This window comes from Typha angustifolia, chromosome 15, assembly GCF_048772165.1.
Source record: "Typha angustifolia cultivar Huaian chromosome 15, ASM4877216v1, whole genome shotgun sequence".
In the NCBI taxonomy this organism is placed as follows: domain Eukaryota; kingdom Viridiplantae; phylum Streptophyta; class Magnoliopsida; order Poales; family Typhaceae; genus Typha; species Typha angustifolia.
The window spans coordinates 5,385,867-5,404,590 of NC_133253.1; the positions used below are offsets into that span (position 1 = coordinate 5,385,867).

General features: G+C 37.9%; 4 protein-coding genes across 5 annotated transcripts; 2 read left to right on the forward strand and 2 right to left on the reverse strand.

The window, feature by feature from the left end:
* The first annotated feature begins 1,640 nt into the window (after positions 1 to 1,640).
* On the forward strand, positions 1,641 to 3,609 carry LOC140778820 (cytochrome P450 71A1-like). Its single transcript, XM_073123691.1, has 2 exons — positions 1,641 to 2,638; positions 2,831 to 3,609. The coding sequence occupies exons 1-2, from the start codon at positions 1,673 to 1,675 to the stop codon at positions 3,470 to 3,472; spliced, it is 1,608 nt and encodes a 535-aa protein (XP_072979792.1). The 5' UTR covers positions 1,641 to 1,672; the 3' UTR covers positions 3,473 to 3,609.
* Positions 3,610 to 3,832: 223 nt separating this feature from the next.
* On the forward strand, positions 3,833 to 5,201 carry LOC140778821 (pentatricopeptide repeat-containing protein At2g17033). 2 transcript variants are annotated; one of them, XM_073123692.1, is made up of 2 exons: positions 3,833 to 4,084; positions 4,163 to 5,201. In XM_073123692.1, exons 1-2 carry the CDS (start codon positions 3,848 to 3,850, stop codon positions 5,198 to 5,200), a joined length of 1,275 nt encoding a protein of 424 aa, XP_072979793.1. In that variant the 5' UTR covers positions 3,833 to 3,847; the 3' UTR covers position 5,201. The 2 variants fall into 2 exon arrangements, with proteins under 2 accessions (XP_072979793.1, XP_072979794.1); XM_073123693.1 differs by having other exon boundaries at positions 3,865 to 3,998.
* Positions 5,202 to 5,414: 213 nt separating this feature from the next.
* LOC140778822 (glutathione S-transferase F11-like) lies at positions 5,415 to 6,588 on the reverse strand. The gene is made up of 3 exons (XM_073123694.1): positions 6,121 to 6,588; positions 5,993 to 6,041; positions 5,415 to 5,898 (listed from the first exon to the last, which is right to left on the reverse strand). Exons 1-3 carry the CDS (start codon positions 6,268 to 6,270, stop codon positions 5,432 to 5,434), a joined length of 666 nt encoding a protein of 221 aa, XP_072979795.1. The 5' UTR covers positions 6,271 to 6,588; the 3' UTR covers positions 5,415 to 5,431.
* A 194-nt stretch (positions 6,589 to 6,782) lies between these two features.
* LOC140778819 (serine/threonine-protein kinase STY46-like) lies at positions 6,783 to 18,342 on the reverse strand. The gene is made up of 16 exons (XM_073123690.1): positions 17,868 to 18,342; positions 17,284 to 17,398; positions 16,124 to 16,215; positions 15,891 to 16,010; positions 14,431 to 14,485; positions 12,302 to 12,412; positions 11,419 to 11,469; positions 10,473 to 10,648; positions 10,282 to 10,389; positions 9,820 to 9,893; positions 9,513 to 9,688; positions 8,962 to 9,057; positions 8,352 to 8,432; positions 8,210 to 8,263; positions 7,228 to 7,362; positions 6,783 to 7,138 (listed from the first exon to the last, which is right to left on the reverse strand). The coding sequence occupies exons 1-16, from the start codon at positions 18,074 to 18,076 to the stop codon at positions 7,061 to 7,063; spliced, it is 1,731 nt and encodes a 576-aa protein (XP_072979791.1). The 5' UTR covers positions 18,077 to 18,342; the 3' UTR covers positions 6,783 to 7,060.
* Between the last annotated feature and the right edge of the window lie 382 nt (positions 18,343 to 18,724).

An 18,724-nucleotide genomic window follows, 5' to 3' on the forward strand; every position in this document is an offset into this window, starting at 1 on the left:
TGTGACTTGTGAAAATCTATTACTGACAGGTAATGTCATGCACAGGATTTAGATATTTGAGTGTTTGAGGTGAAAATATAGATCTTCCAAATAGCCACGTCAATCACAAAATTACTAGCGGTAGAGGTGGCTGTTCCTTGGCCCACCATTTTTGACAGTGCATTATAGGTATTGCATGTCAATCATTCGTGTGGTTTCACTAGAAGCACATCCACATGAGTGTGTGACAGCAGAGAATTAGTGGTATGTTTGCTATCGCAAAGCCTTTCTTGATTGTTTCCGGTAGTAAGCTATTCTACAGACGTGTCCCAAATGCTTGTCTCCAAGACATCATAAGTGGTTGAAAGAAGTCTAGTCATCAAAATGAATGAAGAAAATCCAATGCTGGTGTTTCGAACACTAATTTTTGACCAAACTAAAACTTTTTTAAAAAATTTATTATTAAATACGATCGAATTAACTCTAATAAAAATATTAAACTAATTAATATTTAAAAAAATATGAATCAGTTTATAATTTTATTGTTAGACAATTTTTTACTTTTAACTGCCCAAAGATTAAGTTAAGTAGATCAGTATTTTAGAACTAGATAAATAAAAAAAACTGAACTAACTAATATTTTTATTTAGAGATAAAATATTAATTAGTTCAATATTTGTATTATGACTCTAATAAATTAGACTTATTTTAATAATAAATTTAAAGAATAATATGTTTTAATATAAATAAATTGAAATAGGGTGAGTTTTGCGTAAAACTCGTGTCATAGTAACTTCCAAATCAAACATCTGCATCAAGCCCAGCTCGTCCGATCGATGTGATAAGAAAAATGAAGAAAATTCAATGGTACATTTCAAGCAAACGTCCGATTTGATCGATGAGATTATTCAGTCCACCAACAGCACTGTGGAGCCTATGAAAGCAACTGAGTACCAGAAAAAAAAAAAGGTGCTGAACTGAGCGTTCGAATGACTTCTCTGTTGCACTGTTCTGTTCTGTTCTGTTCCAACCACATATGTTGAGTCAATCGAGTTAAGTTTAATATTTTAGTGCGTTTGCATGAGAAAACACGTTTTTTTAGTGAGTTCTTCCAGCGCTCTTGTATAATATAATATTTTTAGACTTTCGTGAAACTGTCTTTGACTAAAATTTGATCTTTATTTTATTAATCTATATCAAGATTAGAATGCTCAGACCTTCGGTGAGAGATTGTGATTATTTTTGAAAAAAAATTATTGGGGTAATAACATTATTTTACCAATAAAGTCTTTATCTTTTTTAACTCATCAAGTTTTTATCTTAAGAGTCGTTACGAATTATCAATCATAGAAAGCAGTGAATCGTGGGTTCTAACAATCAGTAAGATTGAGTTATTGTTACTTTGTAAGTCAGTCTTATACTGCTATAAATTTAGTAATTGATTTTAATCTGAGTCTGAATCCGTAATTTTTTTTTCTATTTAAATTTTTCACGTAAAAAATACCGGTGTTCATATTTATTTTACCCTTTAATATTTATTTCACGTGTTTACTTAAGGCATAGAATTAATATACAAACCTGTGGCTAAGATTTCTCGATAATTAATACCTAGCTCTAGTATAAGATTTTTTATTCCCTATATATACAATAGCAGGAAGGAGGCGAAGCAAGCTAGCAAAGAGAGCAAATTAAGATGTGCCTCCTCACTCTCCTACAACCTTACGTCTATCCGTTTCTTATCTACCTCCTCTGCTCCTTGTTCCTTCCGTTCTTACCTCAGATAACAATATCCCGGTTCAGAAAAAGAAGATCTCCCCACCCACCGCCTTCTCCCAGCCGGAAACTTCCCCTCATTGGAAACCTCCACCAACTAGGGCCCCTCCCTCACCGCACTCTCCGTGCCATGGCCGAGGAGCTCGGACCGATCATGCTCCTCCAGCTCGGCCAAATCCCTACCCTCGTGGTCTCCTCCGTCGACATGGCCCGCGAGGTCTTAAAAACCCAAGACCACATCTTCGCGAGCCGGCCCGCCCTCAAGGTGCCCAAGAAACTCTTCTACGACGGGAAGGACGTCGCCTTCGCGCCCTATGGCGAGTACTGGCGGCAAGCGAAGAAGATGAGCGTCCTCCACCTCATGAGCTCGAAGATGGTTCAGTCGTTCAGACGTACCAGACAACAGGAAGTGAACATCATGGTGGAGAATATCTCTCGATCATGCTCCTCCTCCTCCTCCTCCTCCCTGAAGTCGAAGTCGGTGGTGGTGGACGTGACCGAGGCTTTCAACTCTCTCGCGAAGCACATCATAAGTCGGATCACGATAGGGAAGTCGTCGAGGGAGGAGAAGTGGGACGACATGATACATTTGATTATCGCGGAGAGTTCTGTCATGATGGGGAGCTTCCATGTGGGAGACTACTTTCCGAGCCTTTCGTGGCTAAGTAAACTCACAGGATTCCACAAGAGGCTGGAGTCGATCTTCCAGAGAAACAGCGTGATTCTCGATGAGATAATTGAGAGCCATGTTAACCGGCCACCACCAAGGGATGGTGATGATCATGAAAGTGAGAATGAATGCTTTCTGGATATTATGCTCTCCTTTGTCAAAGGTAGGAGCATGGGGATTCCCTTTAACAACGACAACATCAAAGCAATATTGACGGTAAAATCTTTATTGCACTCACCCTTTTTTTACTGAATTATTTCTAAAAAGAATGGAAATTTGAAGAAGAAGAAGAAGAAGAAGAAGAAGTTAATACTAGATCGGGCTATTATTAAAACATGCATAGGGTGTTATTTGAAACATTGCCTCCTTATATTTATATATATATATATATATATATATATATAACAGGACATGTTCGGAGCTGGCACGGACTCAACATACGTAGTGATGGAATGGGCCATGGCCGAGCTGATCCGAAATCCTAGAGTGATGAAGAAGCTACAAGACGAGGTGAGAGGAATCACTGGCCCAAAGGCACTAGTCCAAGAGGAAGACGTCAACCAGATGAACTACCTCAAAGCCGTGCTAAAGGAAACCCTACGACTGCACCCACCTGGCCCACTGCTAGTCCCACGAGAGGCCATCAATGACACCAGCATCCAAGGCTACGACATTCCCAAGCAAGCAAGAGTCTTCGTCAACGTGTGGGCTATTGGGAGAGACCCGAAGATATGGGAAGACCCAGAAGAGTTCTTGCCTGAGAGATTCATTGGTCGCTTTATAGACTTTAAAGGCCATGACTTCGAGCTACTCCCGTTTGGTGCAGGTAGGAGGTTGTGCCCTGGGATAGGGCTCGGCATGGCTTCGGTTGAGCTTGCTCTGGCGAGTTTGGTGCAGAGGTTTGACTGGGAGCTGCCTGATGGGATGAAGGGAGAGGAGTTGGATATGGATGAGTTGTTTGGGCTCACTGTGAGGAAGAAGACTAGCCTTAACCTTGTTGCTACTCCTTGGAAGTACCAGGCCGACTCCGGTCCTAGTTGCTATAATTAGATATATTTATACTTATGCAGAGTATGTAGTGGTATTATATTGTCTCTTAAGCTTAATTTGATACCCCTTGTACCCAAAAATGATATGTCTTTTAGGCAAGAAGTGCGAATTTAATGGTGCAAGTCCTAGTTAAATCAGTACTGATCTCTTCAAAATAACATCTCGTTTCACTTTCTCATGCATGACTCCTCCATCTACGTTATTTTAGCATCATTCACAGTTTCACACTCCACTTTTAAAATCAATCACAAAGTTAGCAAGAAGGAATTAAGGTGTCTTTTTCAAAATAATCAAAATAAGAGGGCTTCTTTGTAATAAGACCATGATGCAGTGAAAAGGCAAATAAAAGCTCAAAATTAGCTTTTTCCTAAGATAATGTCGGCCCTCTTCTCTTCCGCGCCGCCATCTATCCCCCCAAGCGGTTCCCTCCGTGGCAGAGGGGGCGCCGGCGCCGCCAAGAACACCCACCGCCTTCTCTCCTCCCTGCATGCCGCCTCCGATTCCATCGCCGCTGACCGCCTCATACGTAAATTTGTTTCTTCCAACTCCAAAACCGCCGCCCTCGACGCTCTCACTCATCTCCTCTCTTTCTCCTCCCCCTTCTCCATCCCCGTAACTCTCTCTCTCTCTCTCTCTCTCTCTCTCTCTAAAGTTTCCACTCTTATATAAAAAAGATGAAATTTTGCGCAGATTTACGCAAGAATCCGCGAGACCAACTGGTTCAAATGGAACCCCAAGCTCGCGTCCTCTGTCGCGGCCCTTCTCGTGAACCATGGCCGCCTCCCCGAGGCTGAAGAACTCATCTTTGAAGCAAAATCGAGGCTAACGTCCAACAAAGACCTCGCCTTTTTCTACTGCGACCTCATAGAGGCGTTCTCCGAGTTGGGTATGAAGGAAAATTCCATGGAGTTCTATACTCTGGTACGGGAGATTCCCTACTCTGGGAGGAGACCATATGAATCGATGATTAAAGCTTTGTGCTCAATGGGTTCTGCGGCTGAAGCGGAGGAGAAGCTAAAGGAGATGTTTTTTTCGGGTTTCAAGCCGTCGCCTTTCGAGTTCAGATTGGTCGCCCAGAGCTACGGGCAATTGGGTTTCTTCTCGGAGATGGAAAGAGTTATCGGATTGATGGAGGAAGATGGATTAAGCGTCGATACGGTTTGCGCTAACATCGTTCTTTCCTGCTACGGGGATAACGGAGAGTTGTCAAAGATGCTTGCTTGGCTTCGAAAGATGAGAGAATTGGGAATTGGTTTCTCTCTAAGAACGTTCAATACCGTGCTCAATTCTTGTCCCACTATAGTTGGATCACTACAAGACGTTGGTTCTCTTCCTCTCTCTGTTGAAGACTTGGTCACTAAGGTGGAGAAAGATGAGGCTTTGGTGCTTCAGGAGTTGCTTCACTCTTCTCTTCTGGCTGAGACTTTGGAATGGTCTTCTTCGGAAGGGAAGTTGGATTTGCATGGGTTCCATGCAGCCTCCGCTTTGGTAATTTTGCTGCAGTGGATGGACGAGTTGAGATTGCGATTTAGAGCAGGGGATGTTGTTCCTATGGAGATCTCAGTAGTTTGTGGGCTCGGAAAGCATAGTAGCAAAAGAGGGGAATCACCTGTTAAAATGTTGGCTTTGGAGATATTTTTCCGGATGAAGAGTCCTATGAGATTAGATAGGAAGAATGGTGGGAGGTTTATTGGACGAGGAAAGGTAGTCAAGGAATGGTTATGCTGATACCGGACACATAAATGATTGTTATGATTCCAGAGTCTTTATTGTTAGATTTGATTATCATGATTTCTTAATTGCTTATTTTACTCTTACTAAATTTATCCTAATCCGTTTGAATTCTAAGTTTGGTGAGCGTTGAATTTAAATCTTTATATTATATGAATCCAATTCCAGAAGAACTCGGAAGAACTAAAAAGAAAACCAACAGCATCACAAAAAGAGAATAGAAAAGAATCAAACAGTAGTACTCCTCATCTCAAGAACCTTGATCCACGCCGGCCGGGTCGATATCTCATCCCACCACCGGGCCACATTCTTCTTAGAAGTGAAGAGCTGCCCCTTCTCAGTAGCACTCACAAGGTAGTGAGCATTAGGGAGGTGGCAGAGATCGGCGAGCGAGAATTCATCGCCGGCCAAGAACCTGGTCTCCCCGAGGCGGCGCTCGTAGACGTTGAGGACCTTCTTGAGCTTCATCTCGTTCTCTTTGATCACTGCAGGGTCCTGTTTTAGCTTCATACCTGGAGCGAACACTAGCTGGAAGACCAGTGCAGTGCTTGCAGGATTGAAGCTTTGGGCCTCTGCCTCAACCCATTGATCCACCATGGCCCGCTCCGCCGGACCGCCACCCTCGACACCCATGAGGGACTTGTTACCTTGGCCGGTGAACTTGTCGCAGATGTAACGACAAATGGCGCGAGACTCTGCAAGTAAAACGGGGATTTTTTTTTGTTCTTGTTTTAATTTTTGGCAGAAGAAATGGAAGAGAAATCAGATGAGCGCAGAGCTTTTACATACCAAAAAGTGTGGTGCCCTCGTCCTGGAAGGCAGGGACTTGGCCGAAGGGCTGTTGCAGGAGATAGAAGAGAAACAAGTCAGCAGTGGTATTGAGAGAGAGAGAGAGAGAGAGAGAGAGATGAATGAACCTGAAGCTTGAGGAAGTCTGGAGTTTTATGTTGGGCTTTAGCCAAGCTAATTGGCAAGAGCTGGAACTGCACCTCCTTCTCCAATAAGCAGGCCAAAACTCGCGAAACCGCCGTCGACATTGCCGGACCATACACCTTCACACTAGCCATCGTGCTATGCGGTTGCTTTGCCTCTCTTGAGAAGAGGAAGGGACATGGAACTAAGAAGGCCTAGAGAGAGAAAGAGAGAGGTTCTTATCTTGATTGGTACCAAAAGATGGATGGTTGGAAGTTGAGGAAGGTATCCTTTTCCTACACCTCAAGATTTCGGGCTACGTAACAACAATGTGCATCTAAGAATTGAAACTTTTTATGCAAGTAGGTTAGCTTAACCTGCACCAAACAGCAGATCAGGCTGTGTATGAAATTTTCTTAGTCTGGAGTGCTAAAAGGCTACAGAACTAGTTAAAGACTTTTGGGTCTTTTAGTATATCATCAATGAAATACTTATCAGAAATCAAAGAGTGCAGTGGTGATTTTTTTGTAGATTTCACAAAATTCTTTATCAAGCAAATGAGCAATATATAAGAAACTTTCACATTCCAACAGGAAGAGATGTCAAGCCAACAAAATTTTATATAGCCACAAAAGGGTCGAGAATAAAATGACAAAGAGTAGATTCAAAGAAACCAAATATTGAATCCTGGATATCTTCTGCATCGTTCTTTTCCTACAGTTACATATCATGCAATGAGATGCTAACAAACCAACTGCATAAAGATGCAAAAGAAGGGCACAAAACAGAGTTACAACTGAAAACTTTATGGCAATGGGATCTGAAACCAGGCCATTAAAAATAAATGCTGTACAATGTCACGCACTGGTACTACCTCAACCAAGGAACTGAAAACTTCCACGGTTACATCATAAAATCAGATGCTTCACAGACAACACTGCAAATTCAGTGACCTCGCCTGAGAAGTGAAAGAAACTTGCCTCCTGAGGTCTTCTCCTTGCGATCCACTGTCTCTCCTCCAACCTGCTTCATATAATTATCGAGGCCAATAAATAAATGTCAATCCAAAAAAGGAGTTAAAAGGAACAATGGTGAGTCTCTGGATACAGAACCTCCTTGGAGATGATCTGAAGAGTGTCTAATATTTCAGAGAAGTCTGGTCTTTTAGTTGGATCTTGCTCCCAGCATTTCTCAAGCAGTTCAGCAAGCTTAGGATGAGTACTCTTCGGGATTGTGGGTCTCAGACCCTGTAGAGAAAGCTGATAAGTGAACCAGGTTTGTGATGGATGGCAATGTTTCAGCGCAGATAGAGTCAATTAAGTATTTAAGTAGTAATATACTTAAATAATTAAGGCCTCGAAAATTTAGGAATATATATGGAGTATCAAGGATATGGATCATGTGTTACTAGGCATAAACAAACATACATGGATATTTATGTATGTCTTGCTTTAACCGGAAGAGTCAAAGGTTCTCAAGATTTTCTTCTGAAATACCATACAAAATATATCTGGCTGTGCTATCGAACATTCAGATCTGATCAGTTCATATTCCAATGTTAATAGACAAATTTTCATCTACTGTCTTTATTAACCTTCATTAGCTCCTACCATCCACAATTATCTAACGACCCTTATTAGCTCCTAGCATTTAAAATTATGTAACATCAACATTTCTAAGTCCCAAACTGCAAGAACTAAGAAGCTTTCAACAATTAGCTATGTTTTCCTAGAAATTTAGAAAAGTTCAATGAGCTTAAATTTAGTCAACCATCATCGTTTTGAACCAATTCCATGAAATGTTATACCTACCATGAACTTTATGATGGAATTGGTAGGCTAAAGACTCCAATTTATCCATGTGAGACTGCAATAATTTGGCCATGTTATTTTGGCTTTTCCTTTCCCAAAGGAGAAAAACACAATCTTTGGAGTTGGTTTCGACAATAGGCCTCCACTTGCAAAGTGTTTTAAGGGAAGAAGCACTCCCAAAAGTTTGGACATTAAGAAGTTTATGGTATCTGTGGAGTACTTTTGCTTTATATATTACCATATTATCAAGGAAACAATGAAGAGATTGCGATAGGATGATTACCTTTCGAACAACACCTATTGCTGCTTGTAGTGGTGTTAGGTATTCATAGGGAATCTGGCACAGGAAAGGAGATGCATACTCAAATTAACTAAAATGTGAGTTCACTTTTATGACTGTAGTATCAGAAATATGTTGTAATCACCTTCCCTGTAAGCAGCTCCCACAACACAATTGCGAAGCTAAAAACGTCAGCTTTGTGATCGTAGGGGTTGTGTTCTATGACCTACAGTGAAACCATAAATGAAATAAATGCTTGTGATAAAATGGCATATAATAAAAGAAAAGGATGAAATAAAAGAATGTCAAGTCTAGCAACTGTTACAAATTAGTTTCGAATCCTTTGTATGCTAGAGAAAGCCATTGCAAACCAAATTGCATAAAACGAAACATCTTTCATTTAGTCTCTGCAAGCAATCATGAAATTCCATGACGCTTTTGAGTAGATCAGATCCATATAATTAACCTGAATAAGTGAGATATCCTGGGATGCAAGTTCTTGAAGCATAAAAGATACTGAATCTACTACAATGCTATATATATATATACTAGAAAAAATATTGATGGTCAGAATAGTCTCCCATATTAGAAGAGAACTGCAATTTTGTTTCTCTACATTGAAATTTCATTAATATTCAATCCACACTATTTACTCTTCAAATTTGCAGACCTTAAATAATGAGAACTAAGAATTACGTCTTACAGAAAGGTTACTGCTAAACAATAAAGATAAACATAGATATCAAAGAGTTCACCTCAGGAGCCATCCAACGATATGTCCCAGTTTCTGCAGTCATAACTCCAGATTGAGATTTAACACGTGCAACACCAAAATCAGCAACCTTAACAACCTGTAAGAGAATTATTCAATGTCAATCAGGAATAATCAATCGGAGATGAACTGAAGTGTGATAACAGGTCCAATGAATTTCTGATGGCGATAATGAATGTGAAAAGGGAGAGACAGATGAGACCCACTGTCAGCAAAAATAAAAAAGAGTGTATACGTATCTAACATTATGTGCAAACCTATCTACTAGACTATTATAGAGGATGAAAGATTGAAAGGTCAACTCCCTGCAGTAACCAATTGTATCATATAACAGTCCTACCCCATTGTATCATATAACAGTCCTTCTACCCATTGTATAGCTAGCTTCCTGTGTCCTCTTTTTAAAAATGATCCTATCCAGTACCTAGTCCTTCAAAATACTTCCTGTGTTGCTTTTTCACTGCCACAGGAAAAAAAAATTTCTTTGGAGCTAGGATTATTTAAAACACCAAGTGTCACTGGCAGTTGACTTGCCTCATTTTCATCCATAAGAAGATTTGCAGCCTTCAAATCTCGGTGGATAATATTATTTTGGTGCAAGTAGTTCATTCCCTTTGAGATATCCATTGCAACTTTGAGTAAAGCTGGAAGCTTGAAAACACCTTTCTGTTTATGGAGGAAGTCATAGACACTTCCACCTGACATAAATTCTGACATGATAGACAGATAAAAAAAACAGTATCCTCAGTACTGATATCCAGCATGAAGCACATAGTTGTGCACATGATATGATGAAATTTAGAAAAATAACAACAAAGTCTACAAATTCATTCAATCCTACCTGTCACAATACATAAACTTGGAGGTCTAGTACAAGCACCGATAAACTGCACAACATTCCTGTGGCGAACCTTCCTGAAAACTTATAAATAGTAATAGTGAAAAGAAACATAGATAAAAGATTTATTTTATCACATATAATTCTCACTAAGGATTTAGTTCCTCAAAAAATGCACTATAAATTGAAATTGCGGCTTAGACATTTAAAAGCAGAACTTGTATAACTCAGATAAGATCCTATATCCTCTTCCATTCTTATTTGTTTTCTTAACTCAGATAAGATTGATCACCCTTTTCCAAATTGGCATTTTAATTTCTCTTTGGACTTTTCATCTTTCCATTTGATGATGTTTATCATGCTAATTTGAATCTAAAATTAGCTTCTCATTTGTTGCCTACAAAATGAAGAGGAGAAAGCAAACCAATATTACTGCCAAATTAAAGCAGTTTTTTTCTAACCAACCTCATAATGTATACTTCTTGAGCAAATTCCCCCTGCATATCCTCGTTGACTCGTTCCGGCTTGAGTACTTTAATGGCAACATCTTGACTACAATATATACCTCGGTAACTGGCAAGGGAAGAAAAACAAATTAGGGAGATGACTATAAAGTATCATAAAGAGTTCTCTATGATGCTAAAATTTAAACTTACAGATCACCATATGATCCAGATGCCACTTTATTTCCAAACTTCAGTAGCTTGAAATCAATTTCCCATACATCGGTCCCATCTGTAGGTATTTCAACGTGATCAGATGGTAAATTTCCCCCAGCTTGAATATTTTCCATTGTAGGAGACCACGAATTGGAAGTTGAGCATGTTTGTATCTACAGATCTCCAAATGAGGTCAGAAACTAAAGCATAATTGATGCTTAATGAAAATAAACAGAAATTCATGATATGAAGAAAAGGACTGAATAAGTTGGCAAGAGTAACAAAGGCAAGCAAGTGAGATTGTACAGGAGGATTTTCACAACAACCAATCACAAGTACATCAAGGAAATTCTGAAAAAAGACTTCCAATATGGAGGGCCCCTCCTAATTGTCAATAGACTACCTAGGTGCCAATGCTCCCTGCCTAGAGTTTAGAGTTTCTCTGGAAAGGGGCCGAAGAGCTTCAGAGTCCTAGGAACACAATCAAATTTACATCAAGAGCCAAATATACTGTTCAGCCTTGTAAAAATCTTAGTCACCACAGAAAGGAAAATAAAAGAGTTACAACACAGGAATAGCTAAACTAGTAAATAGTACAGCAAGATGGTATCACACAAGCTCCATAAAAAAATTTGATGACTGAAATGACATATCTTCTGCAAACACATTAGAAAAACAAATTTTTGACAAGCTTTAGTACTCAGAAAAATCAGAAAGCAGTTAGACATCTAATAAAAGAAAGGCAAAAATATAACCAAAAATAAGGCTATCAGATTCCTGCTTTACAATGATCAACTTCCTTTTCTGATTGGCAGATTCTGTAATCTAATTTATCTCATCAAGAGTGACTAATGTAGCAGAAAAAGCTATCCCTGTTTAATTTATGGAAGAAAAGGGAAGGAAAGGAGGGGAAAAGGATCAGGAGGGGGAGATGGAAAGGTACCTCAATCTTGTGAATTTCCTTTTCCAGTGCTTCTTTAAGCTCCTCAGTTTCCTAAATATGACCGAAAAGAAAGTATAAGAAATCTTGATGATTAAATAAAAACAAGTCCCGTAGATTGTGTTATATATATTATGCTATATGGAGTCACGGACCTAGTAATAAAGGATGATATTTAGACATTTTCTTCAATGCATATAAAGACATGAAAATTGAAATAGAAGATATATCTTTTTAGAAACTCAAATGTGTGCTTTATTATAGAAAACCGATTAGAGAAGAAAGTAATAAAAAGAAAACAATTTTTTAAAATGCATAAATCTTAAGTTTGGAACAAACTAGATAATTTCCAAGAGATACAAGATTAAAGGAGAACATATATACTGAAAAGGTGAAGAAAGAAAAATTAAAGGGGTTAATTAATTTTTCCATAGAGCACTTACACTTTCTTGAGGAACTAAAGATAGAAAATGGAACAGAAAATGTGTGTGTGTGTGTGTGTGTAAATTGGTCAACTAGTTTGAAGCCAGAAATGAACATGAAAAGAAAGCAAAGCTTTAATGACATAATAGAATATGAGGACAAGTACAATAAAATCCCATTTTAAAAGCTTAAAATAACAACCTAACAAGAAAGAGTGCTTAAAAAATAAAAAGCTCACTGCAGCTGATCAACCACTTAAATACTTGTAAGAGTAAAAACAAAAAATCACTTTAGTTGGAAGATGGCTAAGATTTTGTCAATGCATGATCTAATTTACATAGAAGTAATACCAACCAGAAAACAGAAACTTCAAAATGCAAAAGGTTATTTGTTGTTAGACCAAGAAAAAGAACACAGAATACACATGGAGACACACAATGAAAATTATTTACAAGGAGTATACCTCACAATGCCACCCAACAACAACAAAGACATCTAATGAATAACCATCATTTGTTGAAAATGCATGAGCTTCTTGGATATTAAGGCCGAGCTCAGCAAGTAAAGCCGTTAGCTGGAAATAATGCAGTAGTGAAAAGTATCAGGAATCAAGTTAATGAAATAAGGTCAGCATGAAGATATCAACATTTGTTTCTAAAATGGGGCAATGACGTTTCATTGCAACTCTTTAGAAGCCAAAGGCTAGAATGTCTTTAAAAGGATCAACAAAATAAAAATAATCTAAAAGAGGAAACAATATGCTCCGCTTAGAGAATGTTACCCAAATTCTTGGAAAGGCTGCCAATTTTTACCAGATATATAATGTAGCAATTTCCGCATGCACATACATTACATATGTGCATAAAACAAGATGATAGAAAGGAGGTATAATACATTTGCGAACTAATACGCATTTGAATGTTTATGTTGTATTATAAGATAGTTTATTCATGCTTCCATGTTCAACCAACTAGTGTATGATATATATTATGACATTTTAGACAATGATTGTATATGTTATAACCAATACATATAGGTCCATATAGGTTACTGAAACAATGATTCTCCTCACAACCAGTCTCTCAATATAATTGCAAAAGGGAGAGAAAAAGGCAAAGAGCCTCAATCCACTTGTATGTTGTAGAGCTTTGTTTAATTCATTTCTTGAATAGATGTTATTATGTTAGAGCATTTAAAGGGCATCTCATGATTTACTCTAGAGAGACTTCTCTTAAAAAGCATCAACATATTTCCTTCCTCAATTGGCAAAATTATATGATTTGACTTTTCTTTTAATATTCCTTTTCCTCACCCTCCTCATTCCTTCTCATTCTCTTTATAGAGATCGTATCAATTTTTATCAAAGAAAGTTTCACTTATACTTCCCTTCCTTTTCTCATACAACTTGTTCTTCTATAACCATGGATCCCAAAATTAGCTGATCCCGAGTCGGATTGGCCAATTCGGATCAGGATCAGCCATAACTGATCTCAATCAGACCAGTTTCGGTCAGTATCGATCGGTTTCCACTAGTATCAACCGATATCGACCAATTTCGGCCTTGTCAACCGATCCGTTTTGGCTGTATTAGTCAAAACTCAGCCATATCGGCTAAAAACAACAATTTGGCTGAATCGAATTTTTTTTAAAGTTAGGTCAAATCCAAAATATATCTAACCTAGGAGATAATAATTGATGTCATCAACTGCTTTCTCTTTAAATTTTTAATTTTTACTCTCTATCTCTCACTCTCACGCTTCATCGATTTCATTTAACGGCTATTCAGTAAACCCCTTTAGATAGCCAACACGTTGGTGAACTCAAATAAGTTTTTTTCTCATTTTTTTCCTCCTTTCTCACCCACTTTTTAACTCCTCATTTCTTATTTATATAGAACAAAAGTGAAAAGATATCTTTCTCTTCATGTTGTTCTATAATAATAATTTACAAATATAAAAATTTGTCTAATTCAAGTCAAAATTCATTGTAGTTTTGAGTGAGTTTTTTTTTTTAGTTCTTAAAATTCATATGTGACTAATTTTTATTTCTTATTTTTCTATATTTTTTATAAATTTTAAAAAAAATTCTGCATTTTAAATAATATTTAGAATTTTAGAAAATTAAAAATAGTCTGATCCGATACAGGCACCTAATTTGACTAATACAACCAATACGGTCGATACATATCGTTTTTTCTAACAACCAATCTCGAACCCTATACTGAGTTTCGGAATCTTGGTTATAACTCTTCATATTTATACTTTTCATACTATGATCTTCTCTTACCCATTTATTATTTTCCTTTCTCTCTATAAGGTGTCTTTTACCATGATTCAGCTATATACAGTATAATTGTAAAATGAACTCTATTCGCTAATGAAATAGATAGTTAAAAAAACTCTTGCATAAAAACAACAAAACTAGAGAAGTAGAGAATTTCAATAACGCTTATAATATATATAAAGAGTAGGCAATATCTGCAGGTAAAAAACTACAAGTATAGTTACTGAAGAAATGAGGAGGCATTAAATACTCAAACATGTTTTAAGGAGATGACATAAAATTTGGGCCATAAAATGGAGATTTGTTTACTTGACTAAGAAGCTTCGGTTTGTCATCAGATGAAAAAGTGATTTCATGCATTGGCCTGCAAGATTATTGGAGTACATAAGAAATCAGTAGTATAGCAGAGGTTGCAGAGCAGATACATAAAATTTAAGAATTAAAAAATAAAACCTCCAATTCTATAAGCACTTTCTCAGATTAAGTACATGCAAATATAACAAATTAAACAGATCCACATAAGAGCTACTGCTACAAAATATTCAACTGAAAGAAATAAGAGAAAAACGAAGATAAAAGGAATGGAGAAGATGAAAATATTTTGAAAGCAAACAGGTAACATGTTCTCACTTTAGGCAAGTGAGAATAACGAATACACTAGACTTGTCCATGACAAAGAATTAAAGGAAAATACTCACCAGCGATGTGGTGGACATCTAGTTGAAGCTTTAGCAAAAGAAAAAAAAAACAAGCACAAACCCCAATGAACAAATCAGCAAGGCTTCAGGCCATCGTAAACCATCAGTAAACAAACATCCAGACAGAGGAAAGGACATAGATCAAAGGGGACTTTATAACATATGCATGGGAGCGACAAAGAGTGCTAAAACAGCTGAACAAATACACAATCGTCAAGCACCTTAGTCCAATTAGGTAGAGTTCACATTTCATGTTGAAAGAGTAAATCTTATGTTAACTCCATGCTGATAACTGACTCAGTGACTCCTTATAAGTTTCACATAAGAGGGTTAATTATTTCTTCCATTAGATGCAGAAGATGTGATTTAAAGCATATGCATTTATCTCAGCTTTCTCCCACTATGCACCTCTGAGATCTATGAGTGAAAAAAATAATGCAGGTAAAATTCAACATCAAAATGATGCTCATACATTGCCATGGGTCCAAAGTCAATTTAGAAAAGAAAAAACTAATTGAGTATTTTGAAAAGTAATATCAACATGATACAAGAATAAGGAAGAAAATGAGGGTATTATATAATAATACCTGCTCAAGGATAAAGAGAAGGCAAAATTACATTAACTAGGATATCAAATGCTATGTTCTTGTTGAGGAGTGTGTGAAGAAAGAAGCTACTAAAAGAAAATAAATGATATAAGGTGTGTTGTTTTGGATTTTACTATAAGAAAGATTGCAGCATCACAAATATTCAAAAGTATGCTAACCACAGTGAACATTTTTATTGTCAAACAATAATTTACTCATTTACTATCAATTACCATTTAATGGTTCTTTCATGATATCGTCAAAAGAGAATATCATTTAATTGTCATTAAATGATTCTTTCAAGATTGTGGCATCACAAATATTCAAAAGTATGCTAACTACACTTGACATTTTTATTGTCAAACAAGAATCTCATTTACAACAATTATCATTAAAAGGTTCTTTCATGATATAGTGGGAAGAGGATATAACAAGTGCATAGTGGTTGAAAAGATGAGAAGATGACAAGAAAAGCAAGAGTAACCTGGTAAAATGTTGAACAGTATCAGTGACACTTTCACCATCTTGATCATGACACTTGCTAGCTTCAAGGGCAAGGGCCTCGAGATTTGCAGATGAACCAAAGGCAGGAGGAGGGTGGATGCTGTGGAACATATAACATAAATTACAAAAAAGAAGAAATAAGAATAAAGAAAAGATAATACATTACATGGAATAGCAATAACAAAAAAATACAAAAAAAAGAGGCAATTATACCTTTGTCTACTGAAGTAGTTAGAAGCAACTTCCTCTTTTGCTGTATTTGCATCAACAGGATCACCCTGAGTTGCATCTAGAACTGGAGACACCTAAAGAACAAAAACTTTGCCATGAGGCAATGGGTCAGTACTCAGTAGCCATGGTTAGTTAACTCCAGCAGAGAACAAAATGGATAAGAATATATGAAGTCACAAACATCACTACAACAATGAACATGGAACTTCATCAAAAAAAAAAAATGTGACTCAATAAGAGTATAACTCAGAAGTTCTTACAAGTAAAAGAAGACAGATTCAAACTTTTATATTTGCTAAGCTTTGTTCCTTCCTGAATGTTTGTATATATTTGATAAAATTGCATAGGATGCACACATTCTATGTCACATATCAAATTCAATAATTACCTCTAAACCAAAAGAATATCCATGGGCAGAGTACTATGCCACCAATAGAAGCTAATCTCCAATTTGGCACTCAAGGAAGTCAATGACCATGGATACAAGAATCTAGAGAAAGAACTTCAGAGCATCAAGCTCATAAAACCAACATATCTAAATCAACAAACATTTGATGAGGTAGTTGCACTGGTAGCAATAGGTCAATAGGAAAGCAATGAAAATACAGAATCCCATGACCTACATCAAAGTGTAAGCCTCTAGGGAGAACAAAGCCTCTAAGCTGAGGAAGCACCTGAACTATAGAAGTACCAATTGTAGCCACAATAAATATTGGACAAAGTGCATAAACAGACAAATACAAGTATACAACAAAGAGAATTCAAGTTGGAGAAGCTAGAAATAACCATTAAGGATAGCATCAAACCACAATATTCTATCCATATCTTGGAGGTAAATAAATCACAAGATGTATTGCATTTTGCAATGATTCAAACAAAAAATTAGAAGATCGTTCAAAATTTGAATGGATCAAAAGAGTCAACATGTCTATGACAAATAGCTCTCTTACATATTGTCCTATCCTTGTACCTAAATTTTCTTGCATATCTTGTCAAGAGAGTTTTATATTAACAACAAATAACAACACAAGTCAACTATGCGTTTGTAGATTCACATATTGGTAGCGACCATTTAAAATGTATTAAGATAATAGAAGTAAAATGTCACAGCAAGATGATAAAGAATCTAAGGAAACCTATACCTGAACTACTCGCACTGCGAATGCTGGACGATTGGCAGGATCCCTGACCTTCTCGAGCAACTTCTTATGTGTCAAAACATCTTCCGCCCTCTCAACATTCACATCCATCGCGTACCTGCAGCATCAAAAGAATTACAGCCAAGTCACAAACAGATTGCGTTGGGAAAAAGGAGTACTTTTGATCAGTAACCAGCACTTCTATCATATAGATCTCAAAACCATTGATTAAAACGCCAAAAATCAAGTTGGTGGTTTTCCGTAAATCTCTTTTCACCAGGACACTCAGAAGACCCAGATAATCGATTTAAACGAGAAAGGCGGCGCTCTTCTCATCGGTATATGAGGTAGGAGGGAACTCGGTCTCGAAGATAGGCAAGAACACCTGGCTTTGATCAAAAGAAACACATTGATCTGTAGCCAATTATTCATACCTTGAAATCCAAACTCATCCACCAAGGAGAGAGAAAAAAAAAAAAGAAGGAAGTTGGTCATTGCCAAAATCTCTTTTTGATCCAATCGTCGAAAAGACCCAGAGGCATCGATGTACACGAGAGAGGAGGCATCTTTTCGAGAGAAAGCTCTACCTCGCGGGGAGGCGATTGAAGTGATTCCAAAGTTCGTCCTCGAAGGTGGGCAAGAACGCATCATCTACCTCCGCCTCCCTAAGGCGGCGGAGCATCTCGTTGTACACCTCAAGCTTATGCCTCTGCTGCTGCTGCCGACGCGGATTCCCCTGCGCCGGGTCCGGCGCCGCACGGCTGTTGCAGCTCCCAGTCGCCTCGTCCATTGCCATTAACGAAGGAAACCAAGAGAGCGATCTCGACTTCTTTCCCTGCGGAAAGAAGAAACAGAGAAAAAGCTTCGATCTTTCTCTATGGTACGATGGGAAGCACGTGTAGGCGATCCGAGTCGCTGCCTCTCATGGACCTCGTGAGCCGAAAAGGACGTAGAGAAGAGCCAGAGCCAGAGCCAGAGAGAGAGAGACACAGAGAGATTAATCTGGGGAAAGTGGAGGACTGGGAAGGAAAGAAGCAAGGAGGAGGAGACACGATAAAGGAAATATGAGAAGCTTGAGGAGTGGGCTTTGGCAGTTATATATGCATTTTGCTTCCTTTTTTTTAATTTCTTTCCGAAAAAAGTGAAATACATGGATATCCAATTTGATATCTTTTAGGGGTCTAGGAGAAAAAATATTTCTTACCATATAGACGACGTATAATTAAGCGTTGTGGGCTGATCCTCTGCAACCCAGATGCAGGAACTGCTCCCACAGGGGTTACTTGGCAGGACCCAATCGGCCGAACGAATTCAAAGACCGAGTTTTGACATTAGTGTCGGCGTAGGTCGCATAATTCGGTTCTCCGCGTAATTACGTGAATAAACTATACTTTTATCTACAGGCAGGCAGATAAAGAGGACAACACCCCGCAGCACACGGAAT

Excerpts from the sequence above, each read along its gene's own strand:
- LOC140778820 (XM_073123691.1), top strand. The coding sequence starts at position 1,673 with ATGTGCCTCCTCACTCTCCTACAACCTTACGTCTATCCGTTTCTTATC. Across the intron at positions 2,639-2,830 it reads ACATCAAAGCAATATTGACG|GACATGTTCGGAGCTGGCAC; the intron begins GTAAAATCTTTA and ends TATATATAACAG.
- LOC140778821 (XM_073123692.1), top strand. The coding sequence starts at position 3,848 with ATGTCGGCCCTCTTCTCTTCCGCGCCGCCATCTATCCCCCCAAGCGGT. Across the intron at positions 4,085-4,162 it reads CCTCCCCCTTCTCCATCCCC|ATTTACGCAAGAATCCGCGA; the intron begins GTAACTCTCTCT and ends AATTTTGCGCAG.
- LOC140778822 (XM_073123694.1), bottom strand. The coding sequence starts at position 6,270 with ATGGCTAGTGTGAAGGTGTATGGTCCGGCAATGTCGACGGCGGTTTCG. Across the intron at positions 6,042-6,120 it reads CAGACTTCCTCAAGCTTCAG|CCCTTCGGCCAAGTCCCTGC; the intron begins GTTCATTCATCT and ends CTCCTGCAACAG. Across the intron at positions 5,899-5,992 it reads CGAGGGCACCACACTTTTTG|AGTCTCGCGCCATTTGTCGT; the intron begins GTATGTAAAAGC and ends TTTTACTTGCAG.
- LOC140778819 (XM_073123690.1), bottom strand. The coding sequence starts at position 18,076 with ATGGCAATGGACGAGGCGACTGGGAGCTGCAACAGCCGTGCGGCGCCG. Across the intron at positions 17,399-17,867 it reads TTCAATCGCCTCCCCGCGAG|GTACGCGATGGATGTGAATG; the intron begins GTAGAGCTTTCT and ends TTGATGCTGCAG. Across the intron at positions 10,649-11,418 it reads AGGAAATTCACAAGATTGAG|ATACAAACATGCTCAACTTC; the intron begins GTACCTTTCCAT and ends GGAGATCTGTAG.